Consider the following 22,662-nt stretch of genomic DNA (forward strand, 5'->3'; position numbering starts at 1 on the left):
TCATCCGGAAGGTGGACAGCCAAGTGGACCATCACATCAAAAAAGGTAGGAGAAAAAATTTTCTCCAGCTTGCATAGTATCACAGGGATTTCTGCCTTTAGACGTTTGATCACATCAACCTTTAGTTTCCTACTACAAAGCTCTCGGAAAAATTTACCCAACTCTCCAACTGCTTCATATATGTCCTTATGCACTAGTCCTCGGAGACCAACAAGTAAAATTCTTTAGAGCAGTATGTGGCAATCATGGGTTTCGAGGCCCTGCACCTTGGAACCATCTGCACTAATGCATATTGTCAGGTTGGAAGCGTATCCATATGGAAACCGAATACTTTTTAGAAATCCACAAAATGCAGCCCTTTCTTCTTTTTCCATGGCATACCATGCTGCTGGCATGGAAACTGAATTCCCACCATCTTCTTCTAAATGCAGTTCAGGTCGTATGCCCATATCCTGCAAATCAAGCCTTGCATTAATTGTATCCTTATTCTTGCCCTCAAGACGGAGTATTATGCCTAGAAGGGCATCACATATATTCTTCTCTATATGCATCACATCAAGATTGTGTGGTAGCTTCAAGTGTTTCCAATAAGGTAGTTCCCATAGAGCTGACTTTCGACTAAACAATTTTGGCTCCTTGTCCTTCTGTCCACGCTTCCTTTTCTTGCTACCATCATGCTTACCAGAACACACATCTTTTACCTTCTCTAGACACTCCAATGTCTCATCCATACTCAACATTTGTGGCTCAACCCAGTTTTCTCGGTGTCCATCAAAGGCCAAGCTTCTTCGCCACTTGTGATTTTTTGGAAGGTAGCGACGGTGTCCAATGTAACAAATCTTTTTCCTAAGACTCCTTGACAATGGATCTCTGTTGCAATAAATGCATGCATAGTAGCCTTTGGTAATTCGCCCTGACAATACACCCAAAGCTGGATAGTCATGGATGCACCATAGTACTGTAGCACGAAGGTCAAACTTTTCGCCAGTGAATGCATCATAAGTGCTGACACCCTCCTAGAGTTTTAACAAATCCTCAATGAGTGGTTGTAAGAATATGTCAAAGTCCTTGCCTAGAGACTTTGGTCCTGGGATGAGCAATGACATGTAGTAGTTGGATGCATCGGTGCATGACCATGGAGGAAGATTGTATACCCTTACAAGTACAGGCCACATGCTATAAGTTATGTTCATGTTCCCGAAAGGATTGAAGCCATCTGTAGCTAAACCAAGCCTTAGGTTTCTTGCATCTTCAGCAAAGCTTGGATACACCTCATGAAAGTCTTTCTAGGCTTCGCCATCAGCTGGATGGCTCATTTCATTGTACACAGGAACCCGCTTATCCTTGTGCCACCGGGTCTCCTTAGATGTTGATTTCTTTGCAAACATCCTCTTCAGCCTAGGTATAAGAGGAAAATATCTCAAAATCTTCTTAGGAATCCTTTTGGCACCATCTGCATCTACCCACCTAGATTTCTTGCATTTTGGGCAGTTGTCCGCTTTGGCAAGATCCTTCCGAAACAACACACAATTATTGTCATAGACATGGATTAACTCATAACCAAGACCCAATTCTTTGAGATACCTCTTTGCTTTGTCATATGAATCTGGAAGACCACAGTTAGGGAATGACCCTGACAATAACTTCAATATCACACTTAATGCTATGTTGCTGATCCTATAGAAGGACTTGATATGTAGCAGTCTCACTAGAAAAGAGAACCTAGACTGAACAGAACCTGGGCAAAGAGCACGTTTTGCATCTTCAAGTACTTTCACAAACATAGGTTGTTCTCCATCTTCTTGTACAGCTACGTACAAGTCAGCTAGCATCTCTGACGTACCGTGATCATCCTCATTATCAGGCTCATCCACATGCAGCACATCAACAAGATCATCAGGTTCATTTGCATCCTCTGCATGTTCCACAATCTCAACATCAAAAGTTTCTCCATGGTGTACCCACCTAGTGTATGTAGCTGACCATCCATAGAGATACACATGGTCATACACTTCCTTCTGACTCCATGAAGACTGATTCAGACAATTGCGACATGGGCAAGGTATAGCATCATCCGCATTGTATCTACCTCGAACATAAGCCATAAACTGATCAATGGCATCATTGAATTGATCACTGAACTGAGCAGCACGAATCCATGTTCTGTCCATCTAATAAAAATGTAACAATTACCTCTAATTAGCCATGTCTAAACAGCTACCGAATCCACTGAATTGCAAGCTTTGGGAGAGGACAATACCTCAGGTACGCCAGAGCAGAGAAGCCACAGTAGCAGGTATGTCGGAGCAGGCAGCAGCAGCAGTAGCAGGTACACCGGAGCCGAGAAGCCATAGTGGCTGCCCGCCGAACCAGCTATGCTGCAGTAGCTGCCCGCCGGCGCATCCCATAGCAGATGACCGCCGGAGCAACAAGGCCGGTAGAGTAGTCCGCCAGAGTTGCCCACCGGAGTGGCTCACCGTAGATGGCCAACGTAGAGGGCCGCCGCCGGAGCACCTCCTCCCGCCCCGCTCAATGACCGTCGGAGCTGCTAGGCCGGTAGATCTGCCCACCAGAGCTGCCCACTGGAGAGGCTCTGTATTCTCGTCCCGTGGATATGGTTCCGATGATTTGAACCCCTCACAGGGATGAAAAAACTGAGTTCACACGTCCATAGCCGACCACTTGCATTAGATGCCGTGTTCTCGACGATGTCCGAGATAAAGAACCAGCCAAGTGTTGTTCGCAGCCAATGTATTGGGGATATAGTCTGCGACATATATGCATGCAACAATGATATTAAACTAATTACACTTATTTGTTAGCATCAAAAAACAAAAGATGTTGGAAAATATTTCATACAATAGCTGGAATAGGGAACCATGGAATGGCCACATTAGGAGCGAATGGCTCATCGCCAGGGTGGAAACCTGGTTCTTGTGGTGGGGGAGATCCGTTGTTCATACCACCTGATTGATAAAATGCAAAAAAATATGAACATAAAATATATGCACAAAAAAATTCTTCCAAGTAATATATGGCTACATAATTAAATATAGATCAAATGCAAGGAATTAGAATATATATAAATGTAGAATGCAAAGAAACATGAATATAAATATAGATCAAATGAATATAGATAGAATATTAGAGAAGACAACATATCAATACTATTGAAAAATGCAGGAGCCATGACCAAATCACATAGAGAGAGAGTGGATGTCTTGAGAAGTGAGAGTGAAATGTGAGAAATGAGACTGAGAGAGTTCGTGGGTGGGTGGGATCGACGTATGTGGCCGACAGTTTGTTTTATATAGGGAGGCATGGACATCACTGCTGGTTTTTAAATAGAACCGACAGTGAAGATGGCTATCACTGTCGGTTTCTAAATAGAACCGACAGTGAAGGTGCATATATGTAAATGATATATTTATTTAGATACTACAGTGGGAAAGTTTTAACAAGAACGATATATTTATTTAGATAGTAATGAAATACATCAAAAAATTACAAAAAATTAGAAATAGGTTACATATACGATAACAAAGACCTTACTTGTGTGCGCCATTTTTGTGGACTATGATGCATAATGATATCTGTAGTTTGTTGTGAAAGGAAAACATTGTATCATGGCTAATAAGGTCTGGCTAAAACCAATATGCATGAAGAGGCTAGCTCCTGGCCGAGGGCCATTTTATAGGGGCTAGCAGTCGTGGTATATTTTTATTTCTGAACTAAAGTTGTTGGGGTAGGTGGGAGCAGTGTTCCAATTGTTGTGGTCATGGGAGCACTGTTGGCATGTGAGGAGCATCTACACATTGCTGTCGGTTTTAGTTTAAAAACCGATAGTGATAGAAGCTATCACAGCCGGTTTTAAAACCGACTGTGATAGAAGCTATCACTTCCGGTTTTAAAATCAAAACCGGCAGTGAAGGGCCCTGCCGTCATCTTTTAGTAAAAAAAATATAAAGGTTTGGAGCCTGCCATCGCAGCCTTTTTGTAAAAAATATAAAAAGTTTGGCCCGCCTGAGATTCGAGCGTGGGTCACGGGGTCAAGAGTGCGTGGCCTTAATCACTAAGTTAGGATAGGGAGTTTGGTTAGAATGGTTTTATTTTTTTTATTTTATCCCATCATAATACACTACTAAATAATAAATGCAAAATCAAAAAAGTTTGGTCCGCTTGGGATTCGAGCGATGGTCTCAGAGTACAGAGTGTGCGGCCTTAACCACTGAGCTAGGATAGGGACATCAGTTAGTTTATATTCTAAAATAACACAAAAATTTGTGTCTTAATTATTTAATTCTATGATAATTAATTAATGGTCTATAATTATTAAATAATAGTGTTTGTGAACATCATCTTAATATTTGATTACATAGTCAATAATTAAATTGTAGAGATGCGCACAAAATATAAATTAAATATCCAGTACGAATTACTGATACAACGTCTGCATAATGATTACATAGTTAACAATAATCTAACTATCTTTAGGTGCATCAACAATGTGGGCCTCATTGTGATCAATTCATACGTAAGCAGGTTCGTCACCATCTTGAAGGATAGGTAGGGGTACGTTCACCCCGAATGGATGCATTTCCTGATAGCCCCTGTAGTCTTCTTCGTCCGTCACTCCATCGACACCGATAATCTTCCTTTTCCCTTCTAGGACTACTTTTAGCCTTCCTTTTGTCTTGTTGTCCCTTGCATAGAAGACTTGCATAACATCTCTTGCAAGGACGAAGGGGTCATCTCTGTATACGGTCTTAGTGAGATCAACGGTAGTGAACCCTTCGCTGTCAGTGTTGATTTTCTCGAGCCGAACCCACTGGCAGCAAAAAAGAGCTGCCTTCAATGGACCGTAGGCTAGCTCCCATATCTCCTCTATGAAACCATAGTATGTCGCCTACACGTTGTCGTTCTCGTCGTGAGCATCAAAACGAACACCACAATTTTGGTATGCGCTCTTTCCATCTTGCTTTTTTATGTAAAATGTGAATTCATTGATCTCATACCCTTGGTACTTAAGATATGTACTTGAAGGCCCCTTGGCTAAGGCATCTAGTTGATTACCCAACTTTATTCCAAGCAAGCGACGTCGCAACCAGCTAACAAATTCCTCCTTATGTTTTTTATCCAGCCAAGCCTATGACCTGCTCGGATACAGAGTTTGCAGCGATTGCCTATGCTCGTCAATGTATGGCATCACACCCTCGGCTTGCTAGAGAACAGTGAATTATGCCTGTCTGAAAGAAATAGGGTCGTCTACTATAACGGATTTCTCCCCGATCGTTCATTTGCCACGTAGTCTTCCCTCATGACGAGATTCTAGAACTTTGACCCTTTTGATGTCTAGATAATATGTGCAGAACTCAATGGCCTCCTTCGTTGACCATCCTTCAACCATGCCCCCTTCTGGCCTGAATCTATTCCTAACATACCTCCTAAAAACTTTCATCAATCTTTCAAAAGGAAATATCTGATGTAGGTATATTGGGCCAAGGGCTCTAATTTGGTCAACAAGATGAATGAGCAGATGCAATGAGATATCAAAGTAAGTCGGTGGAAAATGCATCTCAAGCCGAACGAGAGTTTCGGCTATGTCCCACTACAGCTGCTCTAGCGTGGACACATTAATGACCTTTTTTGAGATCGCGTTGAAGAACGAGCAAAGCTTTATGATTGGGGTGCGGACCTTTGGGGGAAGGATACCACGCAGGGTAACAGGGAGTAGCTAAGTCATAATGACATGATAGTCATGGGCCTTCATAGGGCCATAGTTGAACTTGAGTTCTCTCATGTTCACTAGCCTCTTCGGGTTCGCACAATAGCCCGTCGGGACTTTGAGTTCATTGAAGAAAGAAATAAGCGCACGCTTTTCTTCCTTCTTCAATGTCTAGGACGCAACTAGAAGTTTGAACTGGCCATTCTCTAGCTCCACGGGATGCAGCTTCTTCCTGATTCCCAAGTGTTGCATGTCCAGGCGTGTGGCTAGTGAATCCTTCGATGTCCCCTCGGTGTCCATCAAGGTGTTAAGAGTGTTAGCACACACGTTTTTAGTGATGTGCATGGGATCAAGACAGTGGCGTACACTCAGAAATGGCCAGTAAGGTAGTTTCTAGAAAACCAATTTTTTCTTCCAAACGCTCCCATCAGGCTCTACTACTGCATTATCCCCCTTCCTAAGGACAACCTCCAGTTTGTTGAGTTCTCGAAGTATCACAGGCCCGTCTCGATATTTTGGAGCTAAGCGTTTCTTAATAGCACCGTTGAAATCTTTTCTGTTCCTATAGTAAGGGTGATCCTTAGGTAGGAACCTACGGTGTCCCATAATCTTTGAGTTATTTGGCAGATTTACCGCATCGGTGTTGTCCAAGCACTCGACACATCCAGTATAGCCTTTTGTCTTCTCTCCGGACAATGAACCTCAACCTGGTAGGTCGGTGATTGTAGCGATAAGTACTCCCTTGATCGTGACATGTTCCTTTTTATACTCGTCCCAAACATCTGGCACACCCTTTTCAAATATCTCCACTAGTTCATCGATCACTGGTTCTAGAAACACATCGATGTCATTCGCAGGTTGTCTTGGCCCTTGGATCAGTAGTGGCATCTGGATGTACGACCGCTTCATACAAACCCAAGGTGGAAGGTTGTATATACAGAGCATTACTGGCCAGGTGCTATGATTGCTTCTAACCTGGTCGAATGGATTCATCCCATCTGTGCTCAAAGCAAACCAAAGGTGCCTTACCTCTCCACCGATGTCCTTATAGAACATAGTATTGATAGTCCTCCAGTCATGCCCATCGGCGGGGTGCCTCATCATTGTATCTTTCTTACGCTCTTCGCCATGTCAGCGCAACAACTTGGTTGACTTTGCACATGCAAACAGCCTCTGCACCTGGGGAGCTCTAGGGAAATACTAAACGACCTTTATAGGACCTACTCTGGTCTTGGTACCCTCATCTGATGACCCTTCCTTGTACCGTAGAGCTTCACACTTGGGGCACTTATCCAAGTCTTTGTATTTTTCTCCACGGTACAATATGCAATCATTGGAACACGCGTGGATTTTTTCAACCTCGAGGCCGATGGGGCAGATCATTTGCTTGGCCAAGTATGTCTTTTGTGGCAACTCGTTTTTTTCTAGGAGCATTTTCCTTATTATACCTAACAACTGATCGAAGCCTTTATCGCTCAATCCGTTTGTCGATTTGAACTCTAACAGCATGATGTTGGCTTCCAGTTTGCTCATTGGACAATTCCTATACAATGGTGTTTTGCCATCTTGTTTCATTTTCTCTAGCTTTCTCAGCTGTCTTTCACTAAGACATCCGGTCTCTACATTATGTAGCAGCTGAGAAATGCCATCGTTGTCCTCGGTATCGTCAGCTAGCATGTTCCTAAACACATTATTAACTGTGGCCATAGGTTCCGTGTTGACACTGGGTTCCTCGTCAGCATCGTGGATGGCTACGTCAGGCATGTCCACATCATCATCGTTTTCCTATAGAACATTCACACCAACCTCGCCATGCATAGTCCATATCGTATAGTTTGGCATGAACCCCCTAGTAATCAAGTGCGATCGTATAGACTCAATTTGACGAAAGTTTCTATGATTCTTGCAATCTTTGCATGGGCAGAAGATAGGGTCCCATTCCCAGCAGGGGCTTTGACATCGGTGACAAACTGGCTAACGCCATGCATGTACCGCTTGTCCGTTCAGGACAGATGCATCCACTCTCGATCCATCTCTGCACAAAAAAATACTAAGATAGTAATTACAAAGAATTAATAAGAAATCGAGCTTCATGAACAACAATTGTAGCTCGAAAGTACCATTTTTAGAAAATATTATTGTACACTAATTATTGAAAAATTAAAATTGGTAGCCCCGGCCCTGTAAATTAAAAATCGTAGTAAAAAACAATTATTGCACAATATTGAAGAACAACTATTCTACTCTTAGAACTAATTATAGCATCACATACTAACAATGATGATCTTGACCACCATAGAATAATTAGCTAGGAATTTAAATGTATTCATAGACACCAACCTTTTGGATGATGGATTCACCACAATTTGAGTCTTGCACAAATGTTCAATTAGAAAAGTGCTCTCTAGAATGGAGAAAGAACTAGATTGAGAATCAAGCAATGTAGCCATCAAAACGAAGCTAATTAAGCAACAAAATCAAAGGAGTGGATGTTTGTTACTAACCTTAAAGCAAAAAGATCAAACCATTCTTCAAAATCCAAACACTAGCTTCATGGTGAAGAGCAGCCGCAGCAATGGAGAGAAGGGTCCAAACGCGCGCCTCTGTTCTCGGGATGGAAGAGAGGAGGAAGGAGAGGACGACTATAGCCTTTTTGTGTTGTAGGCTTATCACCGTCGGTTCTTGGCTAGAACCGACAGTGATAGAGCACAATCACTGTCGGCTCTTAGCTTAAACCGGCAGTTATGAGTGGCCGCTAAAACATCGGTTCTAAGCCACAAACTAGCGGTGATGTGGTTCTTCACTGCCGGTTTTAGCCCAGCCCCAATTATTTTTTCATTTTCAAGCTCATAACCGGCAGTGAAGGTACATCACTGCCGGTTCTCACAAATCCGGTAGTGATGATGCCGGCAGTGATGTGCAAATTTAGCATAGTGAATTCTATACATAATCTAGATTATAATAATAAAGCTGTGATTCAAAGAGGCTCTAAAAGCTAACAACTTTGCTACGGTACTACTGTTACCCCTTATGAGAAGTTAATAGCTAAAAAAAGCTTATCCATTGATTTTGGATTTTGAAATAAATAAAAAAGTAAAATAACCTAGAAAAAGAAAAAAAATCCCATGAAATTCCTCGAATATGAGGCAGTGCATGCAGGACTACACCAACAAAAATGGAAATCAAGTAGCATACAATCACTGGATATAATATCTAAGGTTTGGCATGATTTCCTGGCAGAGCTGTGGAAATGTGGCAAGTCCGTTAACATCGGACGGATGCAGGGTTCTTGTTGTGCTATACGTGCTGTAGTCCCGGTGTGGTACACATGTACCACATACGTGTTTAACATATACTCCGTAATAACAGTTCCGCTCATGGCTGCAACATGCGATGGATTTTATCTACATGGAAGGCAGTAAACATTGTTGTATACGTTGCGACACACACTCCGAATTGTCTCCCCCGTGTGACAAGACTACAAGCACACATGACATAATACGTATAGATCAAAACAGAGTACTTTCTTTACCAAAAAAACGTACATCATAATACAACTCAATCATATGTGTGTCACGTTTGTTTATTCTCACGCGCATGCAATTATGATATGCCACGTTTCAAAAAAAAAGGTCCCCTCACGTTCCAAAGTCGTTGCCAACTTGATCACCTATCAAAATATACTCTCGTGCTTATAATATATTATATATAATGTCTCAAGACGCTTCCCTATAGCTGGATAGCCTATATTAAACCACTTATATTTTGGAAACTTGGTTATGCTGTAAAAATAAGAATGCTACAATATTTTTTTCTTACATGTCCTGGGTAAGGCCTCACACCTGACTCAATAACATGAATATTATTTTTCTATGTCCTGGGTAAGGCCTCACACCGGACTCAATAACATGAATATCATTTTTCTACTCATTTTATTCTATTATTTGAATCACTTGCGGTTCAAATTTTACTTATACCAAAAAAATTCTTGAAAAGCAATAAATTAATTAAATATAGTAAACGGATCCAGAAATATACCAAATCTTAACATGGAGTACTACATGTTATATGTAGAGAGTAGAAAAAGTTTCAAGGCCAGAAATGAAAAAAAAAACTTATTATTTTATGCAGTTGTAGATCAAATTCAATGTATATCAATTAAAATTCTATAATTGCACTTAATAAATTAAAATTATCAAACGGATCAAAAAAATTACCAAAATTACACATGAATCAATATATGTTCTCTATTGCCTATGCAAAAAGTTTTGAAGTCAAACCCCAATTCGACCGTCACTTTGACTCAAAATTTTACCGAATCCTTCGCTACGATTATTCTTCCGAGATACTTCGGTTTGTAAACATCATACATGACAGATTATTCGAAACCTTCTCAATTTTTTACCACGGCCTCCACGTATGATATCACGAGATCTTGACAAATCTCATGATTTTCAAACTTCGTTTGCTTTTTTTAGAATTTAAAAACCATTCGACCACATGTTCGTGGTCGTGTTTCCTGAACAAGATGTTCGAAATTTCTTTTCATGTCCTGGGTAAGGCCTCACACCGGACTCGATAACATGCACTAGTAGAAAACAGACCTTTTATCCGAGGCAAAAATGGGCTCTAGTCCCGGCATTTTTTGCGCCCAGGAGTAGAGAGACCTTTAGTCCCGGTTGGTGTCTCCAACCGGGACTAAAGGTCCCTGCCCAACGGCTAAAAGTCGTCAAACCTTTAGTCCCGGTTGGTAACACCAACCGGGACTAAAGGTAGACCCTTTAGTCCCGGTTGGTAACACCAACCCGGACTAAAGGACTTTTAGTCCCGGTTGGTGTTACGCACCGGGACTAAAGGTCCCCTGATGGGTTAGTTCAAAAGGGAAGCATCCCATCCATTGTTAAATGTGTTGTGTAGGTGGGGTGGTAAGCTACGCGCGAGGCAATGCATGAGGTCTTGGGTTCGAATCTCACGGGACGCAATAGTGGGAGGCATTATTTTTTTTAAAGCTGGGAGGACCTTTAGTCCCGGTTAATGTTACGCACCGGGACTAAAGGTCCCCTTTAGTCCCGGTTTCTGACCCGGGATTAAAGGTAGACCCTTTAGTCCCGGATGCTTACTCCCATGTGGGGAACCGGGACTAGAGGGGGTTCCCCACCGGGAGTAAAGCTCATCTCTGTATTAGTGATGAATATCATTTTTGTACTCATTTTATTCTATTATTTGAATCACTTGCAGTTCAAATTTGACTTATACCAAAAATTTCCTTGAAAAACAATAAATTAATTAAATATAGCAAACGGATCCAGAAATATACCAAATCTTAACATGGAGTACCAGATGTTGTATGTGGGCAGTAGAAAAAGTTTCAAGGTCAGAAAAGGAAAAAAACTTTTTTTAATTTGCCGAATGCCAAAATAAAACACTCGGCAAACGAACCAAATTGCCGAGTGCTAGATAAAAACACTCGGCAAAGATTCTCTTTGCTGAGTGTCACTAACCGACACTCGGAAAAGTTCTAACTGATTTGGTGAGTGTCAAGAAAATTACACTCGACAAAGAGGGACACGTGGCAAAAATTTGTGCATTCTAGTACTAAAATGGCTTCTTTACCGAGTGTCTGCGCTCTGACACTCGGCAAAGAAGCCAACATTTCTATGTTGTGGGCCAATCTTTGCCGAGTGTCAGGTATTTGACACTCCACAAAGAAGACAGCTTTGTCGAGTGTCCCAGAGTTAACACTCGGCAAAGAAGGCAGCTTTGCCGAGTGTTTCGGAGTTTGACACTCGGCAAATAAGGCAGGTATGCCGAGTGTCAGGTCCGGGACACTCGGCAAATGCGCCGTGACCGTCTCCGTGCCGTCGCGTTACTTTTTTTCGCCGAGCGTCGGTGTTAGCTCTCGGCAAAATATTTGCCGAGTATCCGATAGAAAACATTCGACAAAGAGACGTTTGCCGACACTATAGATGTCGTGTGCTATTTGCCGAGTGTTACACTCGGCAAAGCCTTTACCGAGTGTTTTTTGGTCTTTGCCGAGTGCCTGTGGCACACGGCAAAGCCACTGTTTCCGGTAGTGGTACCAATTTTGGTTTGGGATAAGCTGACAGAACCAGACAAGGGACAGAATCCTGTTTCAGTTTTGGATGTGAGGATGGGATGAACAATTATGCTCCTGATTCACCATATGGTGACCCTGGTGATGTTCCAGAAAATAGCCAAAATCATAGTACAAATGCAGAGGAACAAATCCTTAAAAATTCTACAGCAAGTTGTAGGACGCAGAGTCTTAGATCAACTGAGAAGGTTCCTGGAAAAACTAGACCAAAGAAGAACAACAAGGATGGTGTGATTGAGAGTCTGGTTGCCTTGAGGAAAGAGGAGCTTGAGAGCTATAAGGATCGTAAGTCAAAGCAAATTGAGAGCTACAAGGAAGTTAAATTAGCCCAGATGGAACGAAATGACCCCAATAATGATCCATACTCGATTGCCAAATGTGTTGCAAAAGTTACAGGAGTTGGACGTTCTGCAAGCACCAGAATTGAGGAAGACAATCAACTATCTCAAGATGGACAAAATGAACCGGGAGATATTCATGACACTAAATGGCAATCATAATATTGTGGAGTTCCTCGAGGAAGCTATTTCCTATGTTGAATTTTAGGTGAGATTTGTTATTAAATAGTAGTCAGATTTGTTATTAAAAAGACTGCTTAGATCGTATGCTTGAAGTTGCTCTATCTTGTCTAATTTGCTCGTGTTAGTAAGAACCATCATATGAGGATTTATTTACAGTTGTTAACTGGTTTTGGTAATATCATTCCTGCCTTAAATAATCCATATTAAATAAACATAAAATACTGAAAACTATATTTATGTAGCTTTTATTATACAGAGGTGAGTACAAAATCATGCATCATTTCTTCTGTTACGCTGCAGATAAACATTATAGTCTGCCCACATGTCACTAGGTATTTTATCCCTCTTTGTGCTGCCCAAAGTTCTTCTTTGGTTTAGAGATTGCACATCACTTGTATAATGTGTTTCTCCCCAAGGAACATCAACTATTTCCGTCTCTTCGACACACAAACCAGACTGTTCAATCCATTGTTCGCTTCCCTGATGGCTGTTTATAAAATTATGAAGTGCGCAACATGATAAAACAATATTTGCCTGTGAGTCAATAGGGTGCTGTGAAGCACACTTCAATATTTGAAAACGCATCTTCACAACACCTATAATATGTTCAACATGATTACGGAGCTGTGCATACCTTAGGTTGAATAATTCTTGAGGAGTTTGTGGCCTTAGGTTGCTTCTGCCTTGCTCCTGTAGATGCTATCTTACGTTGCGATGTGGTGCAATAAAATTTGGTGTATTGGCATATCCTGCATCGACTAAATAGATCTTTCCTTCAGGCACATAAAAATTATTCTATAGTGCATCTTGCAACACTCGCGCATCTGAAGCCGAGCCTTCCCACCCCGCACTAACATGTACAAACCGATTGTCAAAATTACATGCCACCATGACATTTTGAGACAATGTCCCCTTCCTATTTCGGTACGGATCTTGTAAATGTGGAGCAATGGAAATCGGAAAATGTGTTCCATCTATTGCTCCAATACAGTCCTACATGACATAATTCTAGTTAAAATTTGAACTTGAGAACATAAATAGATGTACGAAAAATGAAGCCACTAGCAGTACATTAAAGTATGGCATAAACTTTGAATTACTTGAAATTTTGGTCAAGATATTGATGGTTGGCAATTGTATAAGGCTTCCTGTTAACCTCACAATTGCTCTTAGTACTGATCCAAAGTGTCTACTTATTGTCTCGCCGCTATGTTGGAATCGCCATTGCAGATCTCTATTGCTTGCATTTTTTTGATATAGCATACATGAAAATAGCTACCTGTTCTTCAACCACAACTCCTCTTGTATCTTGCAGAAGATTCTTATCTCGAAGCAAATCCACCAATCTACAAAAGATTGCTTTCTCCATTCTAAGTTCTCGCTTGCAGCCTAACTCATGACCCTTCAAAACTTCTGATACATATTCTTTACTACGCCAGATTTGCACATCACTGTCGGCCACATCACTGCCGGATTTGTGAGAACCGGTAGTGATGTACCTTCACTGCCAGTTATGAGCTTGAAAATGAAAAAATGATTGGTGCTAGGCTAAAACCGGCAGTGAAGGAACACATCACTGCCGGTTTTTGGCTTGAACCGGCAGTGTTATGGCGGGCACACATCACTGCCGGTTTAAGCCAAGAGCCGACAGTGATTGGGCACTATCACTGTCGGTTCTAGCCAAGGACCGACGGTGATAAACCTACAACACAAAAAGGCTGCAGCCGTCCTCTCCTTCCTCTTCTCTTCCACCCCGAAAACAGAGGCGCGCGTTTGGATCCTTCCCTCCATTATTGCGGCTGCTCTTCACCATGAAGCTAGTGCTTGGATTTTGAAGAATGGCCTGATCTTTTTGCTTTAAGGTTAGTAACAAACATCCACTCCTTTGATTTTGTTGCTTAATTAGCTTTGTTTTGATGGCTACATTGCTTGATTCTCATTCTCGTTCTTTCTCTATTCTAGAGAGTACTTTTCTAATTGAACATTTGTGCAAGGCTCAAATTGTGGTGAATCCATCATCCAAAAGGTTGGTGTCTATGAACACATTTAAATTCCTAGCTAATTATTCCATGGTTGTCAAGATCATCATTATTAGTATGTGATGCTATAATTAGTTCTGAGAAGTAGAGTAGAATAGTTATTCTTTAATATTGTGCAATAATTATTTTTTACTACGATTTTTAATTTACAGGGCCGGGGCTACCAATTTCAATTTTTCAATAATTAGTGTACAATAATGTTTTCCAAAAATGGTACTTTCGAGCTACAATTGTTGTTCATGAAGCTCGATTTCTTATTAATTCTTTGTAATTACTGTCTCAGTATTTTTTGTGCAGAGATGGATTGAGAGTGGATGCATCTGTCCCGAACGGACAAGCCGTGCATGCATGGCATCAGCCAGTTTATCACCGATACCAAAGCCCATGCTGGGAATGGGAACCCTGTCTTCTGCCCATGCAAAGATTGCAAGAATCATAGGAACTTTCGTCAAATTGAGTCTATACGATCGCACTTGATTACTAGGGATTCATGCCAAACTATACGATATGGATTATGCATGGCGAGATTGGTGTGAATGTTCTGCAGGAAAACGATGATGATGTGGACATGCCTGACGTAGCCATCCACGATGCTGACGAGAAACCCGGTGTCAACACGGAACCTATGGCCACAGTTAATAATGTGTTTAGGAACACGCTAGCTGACGACACCAAGGATAACGATGGAATTTCTCAGCTACTACGTAATGTAGAGACCGGATGTCTTAGTGAAAGACAGCTGAGAAAGCTAGAGAAAATGAGACAAGATGGCAAAACACCATTGTATATGAATTGTTCAATGAGCAAACTGGAAGCCGACATCATGCTGTTAGAGTTCAAATTGACAAACGGATTGAGCGATAAAGGCTTCGATCAGTTGTTAGGTATAATAAGGAAAATGCTCCCAGAAAAAAACGAGTTGCCAGAAAAGACATACTTGGATAAGCAAATGATCTGCCCCATCGGCCTTGAGGTTGAAAAAAATCCACGCGTGTTCCAATGATTGCATATTGTACCGTGGAGAAAAATACAAAGACTTGGACAAGTGCCCCAAGTGTGAAGCTCCACGGTACAAGGAAGGGCCGTCAGATGAGGGTACCAAGACCAGAGGAGGTCCCGTAAAGGTCGTTTGGTATTTCTCTATAGCTCCCCGGGTGCATAGGCTGTTTGCATGTGCAAAGTCAGCCAAGCTGTTGCGCTGGCATGGCGAAGAGCGTAAGAAAGATACAATGATGAGGCACCTCGTCGATGGGCATGACTGGAGGACTGTCAATACTATGTTCTATAAGGACATCGGTGGAGAGGTAAGACACCTTTGGTTTGCTTTGAGCACAGATGGAATGAATCCTTTCGACCAGGTTAGAAGCAATCATAGCACCTAGTCAGTGACGTTCTGTATATACAACCTTTCACTTTGAGTCTGTATAAACCGGTCGTACATCCAGATGTCACTACTGATCCAAGGGCAAGACAACCTGGGAATGACATCGATGTATTTTTTGGAACCAGTGATCGATGAACTAGTCATGGATACCACCATTATTATGTCCAGGTTTATTTCTGCTCATCTCTCACAGTGCTTATATAAGAGAGGCATCTCTCATATATTTGCACGCGAACACAACCTTTAGCACCCGGTTGTGTTTATGTGCTTTGCTTTGCCAGCTCGGTCCTGGAAATCCGTTTGAGTTTGTGTTCTGGCATCTGGGAACATAAGTTCTAGGTAAGCGTACTCGTACGCGACCGCTTGCTTGGGATGCTCCAGTAGTATATACGATCGACTACTTCGTGGTGCTTGATGCAAATCGACTACTTCCCGGTAGATGTTCATGGAACTGCAAAGCATATATCTTGCTGCACCAATTGTTGTTCACGAAGGTTCTTTTCTGCGATAGTTCAACAAAGTTTGGTCCTCCTTTTGTGATCGGTTTGTTTGATTATTAATGGGGTCTTATTAGCCAATTTAGATCGATTAATCCGTTCAAGATCAGCATTGTTGGAATGAAAAGCCTGAAAGACACAGAAAACAGCAGGCGAAACGATGGACCAGGAGAGTTTGTAAAACGAAGGCCCAAAACCATCGGGGCCTGGGCTGGAAGATCGAATGACCCATCCAGGAAGTCAAGAGGACGTGTAGTAGTGGGGTAAATTGAATTTAAACTGAAACACCAAACGGGTTCGCGCGCCGCCCCCGGCCAGGAGACCCGTGAAGAAGGTGTGAAGCACATTTGCTTTCTGGTCATTGTTAGTAACTTCACTACCATCATGTTCAAGGATATGGATATTGTTCTTACGAAGGCATTGACTGGCACAGGCATGGAAGAATCTAGTATTTTGCTTCGTTCCTTCTAGAATTGCAGTTTTTTGTTGACAGTCCTAGAAAGGATCCTGACAACCACTGAGCGGAGAAGAGTTTCCATTTGAGGCCCCGTTCGCTTGGAGGAATTCTGGAGAAATCTGGAGGAATTTGTGAGAGAAAAACACCGTTCCGGATGAAAAAATAAGCGGATAAGCCGGGTTTAAGGGCACGCGAACGGAGCCTGAGTGTGGCGACGAGATTCAATGACAAGCTTGCAGTCGGTCTCACGCTGGGAGCAAGAAACATGGCGTTTGCGCCACATCTTTGCAGCCTCCCTGGTACGTTTCAGGCGCCGAACCAAAGCAGCAGATGCCTGTACTCCTTGCTCCCAGCGTTGTGACAAACAGCCATACAAGTACTCCTTGCTTCCCAAGTCAGACCCTGTTGCCTGCTGTAAATTCCATCCTCTAGACAACAAAGTCACTACCGTTTCCATACAAATCAAATGAAACAAGCCTGTACCAACAACCAGCCTGCATGGACGAAAGGAATTGAGATTATACCCTATAATTTTTTGCTAGAGAACAATGTATTGAAAGGCTTTATGTATGTACGATTATATTCCTACAACAATAATCATCCGCTTTGCATAATCACAAGTCACTCGATTTTCACGCAAAATATGCGCACGTTTGGCCGTGGGGGTTTGAACCTGTGACCTCAGGTCTCACGCGTAACTGCCCTAATCACTCCGCTCCAAAGTCACTTGTGACTAAGGGGCACAAATATTCTCCTCGTATTCACTTTACCCGATATGATTATTTGAGACCTAAATGATCTAAATAAAAAAAGGTATCAACTGCAAAGCTGTAGATATCATTGAGTACTACAAATTTTGTTTAGGTCATTTATCCATCCGAGGTTAAAGTTGCAAGCATTATCCCTTCGAAGAATAGAGCGAAAATCAAGAAATGTAAGAAGATCCACACAACCAGTTGCTCATGGAGGTTCATTATTCTATGATTAGATGTTACAAATATGAAGGCCTTTCAGTGTTAAAATTGAAATATAATCGTGTAAGCAAGCAATGCAAACAGATTCACGGGGGTGTGTCTGTGACCAGTGAAGGTGTTGTTTTGCATGTGCGACAGCTTCTTCTATGCATTCATAATGTAGAGAAAAACATGTCATACCCATTTGATATAGCGTCTTGTTGAACCAGCTTCATTGTCCAATGGCTGCAGGAGAAGAAGCAAGTTCAGCCGTGAGGATGAAAGTTGACGTGCCAGCTTTCCTCACATAACGAATGTCACCATTCATAAGCTTCAGAAAGTATCTTGAAATTACAAGGCTCACAGCCTCCCCTGACATATCTTTGATGTCATCCTTGCAAGTTCCTAACAAGATTTCCCCAGGGACACCTAATCCCTTGTGTTTGATCCTGCAAAACCGTAAACACAAAAACCTAATATGGATAAGTATTTGGACTCTTACTCGCTTATACAGAAACAAATGTAACAAGAAGGCATAATTTGTGGATAAGTTCACCTAAGTTCTAGGTCAAAGCTTTTGCCTATGCTGTTCTTGGTCAGGTTGCAGGAAATCTCAACACAACCCCCAACTGTACGTAGAGAACTTCACTGAAAAAATAGAATGTCGGAGAGAATCCGTTAGAGTCGAATTCTATCACCATAAACTTTTTCCTTCGTAAATGCCTCTGACTGGTTTAAAAGGACTCCAATGTCTTTGTCCCTACAAGCTGTCACTACTTGACTTATAGCACCCTGTACCACATCTTGCAACACAAATTCAACCATCTCCAGCTCGATGCAAAACAACCTGCCGAAAATAAATACAAGAGTGAGTAGTACAGTACCATCAGTTTACTACGTCTGAGGGCTGATCAAGAAACAACAAATGAGGCTACAAATAAATACAATAACCTATATAATAGAAATAGAAAAATAAGAAGAGTTGGAAAGAAGTATATATACATACTCGTCAGTTATGTTATCAAGATCAATGTCGGCAAGTATCTTGTCGAGCTGGTGGTGACAATGGTCTGCAACATTGGGGTGTCTCATCTGCTCTTCATTCAAACCCGTGCTCTTCAGTGCTTCTCTCGAGTAAAGCAAACCTGAGAGAGGATTGTTGATAGCATATCTCGTGTAGGAGAAAGCCTTCATCTTTCTTAAGGTCGTCTGCTCCGAGGCTTGCTTCACATGTAGTGCATGCTGCAGCTCTTGGCTGTGAACTTGTATGTAGAAGAATACTCCATCAATGACGGCATTTGTGTTTTATTTTCCATAAGCCGACAGAATACATTCAATGTCCTTTCCATTTCGGTTGTTGCAATTTTTTAAATAGCGGGCTAAGGCGTTTAGCGGTATATCTCTAAAACAGCTAATAGCAGAGCTATATCGGGCTATAGCGGGATATAGCGGCTAAATTGTACATGAACACAAATAGCGGCACCCTGCCTCAAAAGGCTATAGCGGGAGATTTAAAACTATATATGGTTGTAGAAGCCAAATGTAGCCTTGCCTGTTTGTTTGCCAGCCAGCGCACTGCTGATAATGACGCGAAGGCGTACAAATGATTCATGATTCTTCAAAAGACAAGAGCCATTGCTACTGTCAAAGACTTCACCAACAAGCATCTTATCGAGCACCTCATCTCTATGGAACCCAGTAAGCTTAGTCATGGCGGCATTCCACTCGGAGCACCACCCAAACTGGTCAGCACCAAATATAGGAGGAATGAGTGAGTTTGGGTTGTGAATTATTGCCTTGTTGTCTCCATCAACCCGAGTAAATTTGTCCATGGCCAGCTTATGAACAGTCATATCTTGGGCCACAAAGCACACCCCAATTACATGGCCATAACTATCATTGGTGGAACAAGCATTTGCAACCAAGATAACTGGCCCATCATCTGCCCTCGAACTGTGAGTTTTCATTTCAAATCGAACCTCCTTCTCTTCTTTGCCTGTTATATCAGTGAAATGTTATATAAAGGAAATGTTCAAAACCACTAATTATCAAGTATATTTTTTTCAGTGGGATCAAATAATTAAGGCATGCATAATAAAGAATTGAAGATCAAATGTAGCAGTTAAAACAGCTGAATAAGCATAAAACTAAAAACAGCCGAATAGTAAAATACTGAAATGGCTAGAAAAAAAAAATCTACATACCATCCAGAGCCAAGTATATAGCATTTTCTGTACAACTGGTAAAGATGATTGCTCTACCAGGGTAAGTATGTGCCTTCCTACAGTCTCCTCCACTATCAATCCTCTCAGCTCCACTAACTTAAGGTTCCATCCACTGACCAATCCATTTGCATCGACTGCAAATATTGGAGCAGTTGTTGTTTCCATCAGACGAGACATTTCTTTTGTCACTGTCTGCAATTCAGCAAGCCCATCTTTTTTTAGATAACGGAACAAAGTTCCAGCCTCCTGGCTAAGCAAACAAGAATCCTTGGCTGACTTGATAGCATTGTTCTGGTTCCTTTCATTGAGCAATCCGTTAACATCTAGAGCCAAGATTAGAGGACTTGTTGCTTCCACCATATGAACCATCTCACTTGTAACCATGTGCAATTTATCAAGACAATCAAGTTTGATGTCATCAATCTGCGGGTTATCTAAACCAGCTGCCCCGGTTGGTTTTGTTAGCCCATAGGATCACCGGCTCAGGTGAGTTGACCACTCACCAGTTTTGTTGAGCACCCGCTAGTATTGCCGAGCACTCACTAGCTAAGACGACCACAAACAAGCGTTGTCCGACCACACACACTATGGCTAGAGGTTGAAGAAGAGGGAGAACAGAGCATACACACACAGTATAAGCACCAACGTTGGCCGGAGCCCTGTATAAGAGATGGCAAATCTGAACTCTCTTTGTTGAGTTGCAGTGGCAAACTATATATACAACTCTATCTATCTAGTCCTAGTACAGCTGCCCTGCTCCAATAGTGATAGATGGATAGAGTTGTATAAGCACTGTGAGAGATGAGCAGAAATAAACCTGGACATAATAATGGTGGTATCCATGACTAGTGCTGACATAATTAATTTATCCGTTACTATATCGTTATCAATGGCTATCAAACCAACCATCAATCAAAGATGGTGCAAAACCACATTACGCGCATATGCCAGCAATCTGCATGACCCGGCATGCACATGTCTGCCACTCCTCTAAAATTCTCATACGCAATTAAAACACATAACTTCCGTCATCAAGAGTTAAACACGAGCCTTAAAATTTTTATTAAATTTAATAGCATTGGCTAATAAACACAGTTACTTAAATCAAACAAAACCACGATAAAAAGGAGGACCAAACTTCACTTGACCTGACGGTGAAAAAAACTTTCTGAGTAAGGAAAAATCAATCTATCTATTCTACCCTTAATTTGACACCTTCGATAGACATAGACTCAAGTATATCTTGATGGCCCAAGCTGGGTTTTCTGAATATTTTATTTATTTAAGCAATTGCAGCAACCTGAGGTACAGGCCACGGCAACTCCGTCGTTTTTATTTCGGACATGGCTGCTAGCTCTCAATGCAAGAGAAGAGTTGGGAGATTGGTGACCATAGCTTGTGCACTGGCAGTGTGGCAGCTCCCATCGTTACGCCGGCCCAGCGTACTTGTTCCTCTCATGCCTGCGGTCGACCTCCATAGTCTCGAGCACGACGGAGAAGAGCCACGCCTTCTCCCGTGGTGTCAAGAGCACGTACGTGTCGTGCGCGTCCACAATAACAGCCTCGCCCTGGAAATAGCCATCCTCACGGGCAGGCAGCCCGCGGGTGGTCTCCCGCAGCCGCACGAGACGCTCCACCATCCACTTGTCGTCACTGCCATGGATCCGAGCGAAGACGTTGAGGTCGTTGTCAATCACGCGGACAATGCGCAGCACGCCGTCCTCCTGGACGCCGCCGATGACCCGGAAGCTGCATCTTCCGTGCGATCGGAGTGTGGCCTCCGGCAGCGTGACCATCGAGAACCCGCGGTGGCCTCGTCGAGAACGAGCGCCGCGGCGTCGGTGCCTTCGATGCCCCAATAGAGGGAGCCACAAGCGCGGCCGGCGAAGTAGAAAGACTCGACCGTGTTGGGAACATTGATCTCCTCGATGCCCCAGGCCCTCTTCACGACGTGCCAGTCGCTCCACGCGCCCTTCGTCACCTCGCTCCCCACGGAGAATACGGAGAAGACGCTGTTACTCCACTCGCCCTTGACCTCGCTCTCCGTGGAGAACACGCAGGCCACTGGCACGCCACGGCCGGAACTGTAGGAGTACGGCCGGAGCAGGGCGGCCACGACTTTCAAGTTGGACAAGTTAATGCCACCGCCGCCGCCGCAAAACCGTCTGGTTTTATCGCCATCGAGCAGGAACAAGCCAAGGCACTTGTGGCGGCCTTTCAGGTCTTCCGACCGGCAGGGGACTTCCATGTATTGCCGTGTCATCGGCTCGCACACGACGAGCCCTGGTTTTGCGGCAGCCTTGGCGTTGAAGATGTTGGGGAACTTGACGCCACGGTAGAGGAGGAGGTGGCTGCCGCGGCTGTCTGCGATCTCCCAGCCACCGTCAGTACCGCGGGGAAGAAAATCGAGGGGAAATTGGTTGTTGCCGCTGGTCGTCGATTGCGATGGGATGAAGACGTGATTGCTACCTTCTTGCGGGGATCCATAATTAGGGTCGACGGTGTGGTAGTACCCTCGCATCCACGTCCCGCATCTGTCCCGCGCGCTCCTGCGGTTTGCCCCTACGTACTTGTGTCACCGCAGCCGCTCAGCCGCCCTCACATCTCAAACGCCATCCCCAACCCCATCCAGGACACGGACCCTGCTCCATCCACCGCGATTACGCTGTCCGTGCTCAGCTGCCGACTCGTGGCGTCCTCCGTGCCTTCACAACGATGCCTCCATCGTCGTCCACAGAGAAGAGGT

At 43.0% G+C, this 22,662-nt stretch overlaps 1 protein-coding gene and 2 pseudogenes across 1 annotated transcript; all 3 read right to left on the reverse strand.

Moving 5' to 3' along the window:
• Window positions 1-1,286: 1,286 nt before the first annotated feature.
• Window positions 1,287-2,171, reverse strand: LOC136480103 (uncharacterized). The gene has a single exon (XM_066477755.1). It carries the CDS (start codon window positions 2,169-2,171, stop codon window positions 1,287-1,289), a length of 885 nt encoding a protein of 294 aa, XP_066333852.1.
• Window positions 2,172-17,923: 15,752 nt separating this feature from the next.
• LOC136482166 (phytochrome a-like) lies at window positions 17,924-20,378 on the reverse strand (annotated as a pseudogene).
• A 631-nt stretch (window positions 20,379-21,009) lies between these two features.
• Window positions 21,010-22,437, reverse strand: LOC136480104 (uncharacterized; annotated as a pseudogene).
• Between the last annotated feature and the right edge of the window lie 225 nt (window positions 22,438-22,662).

The sequence above is a fragment of the Miscanthus floridulus genome, chromosome 9, assembly GCF_019320115.1.
Source record: "Miscanthus floridulus cultivar M001 chromosome 9, ASM1932011v1, whole genome shotgun sequence".
Taxonomy (NCBI): Eukaryota; Viridiplantae; Streptophyta; class Magnoliopsida; order Poales; family Poaceae; genus Miscanthus; species Miscanthus floridulus.

Coding starts and splice junctions, on each gene's coding strand:
- LOC136480103 (XM_066477755.1), bottom strand. CDS start 2,171: ATGGACAGAACATGGATTCGTGCTGCTCAGTTCAGTGATCAATTCAAT.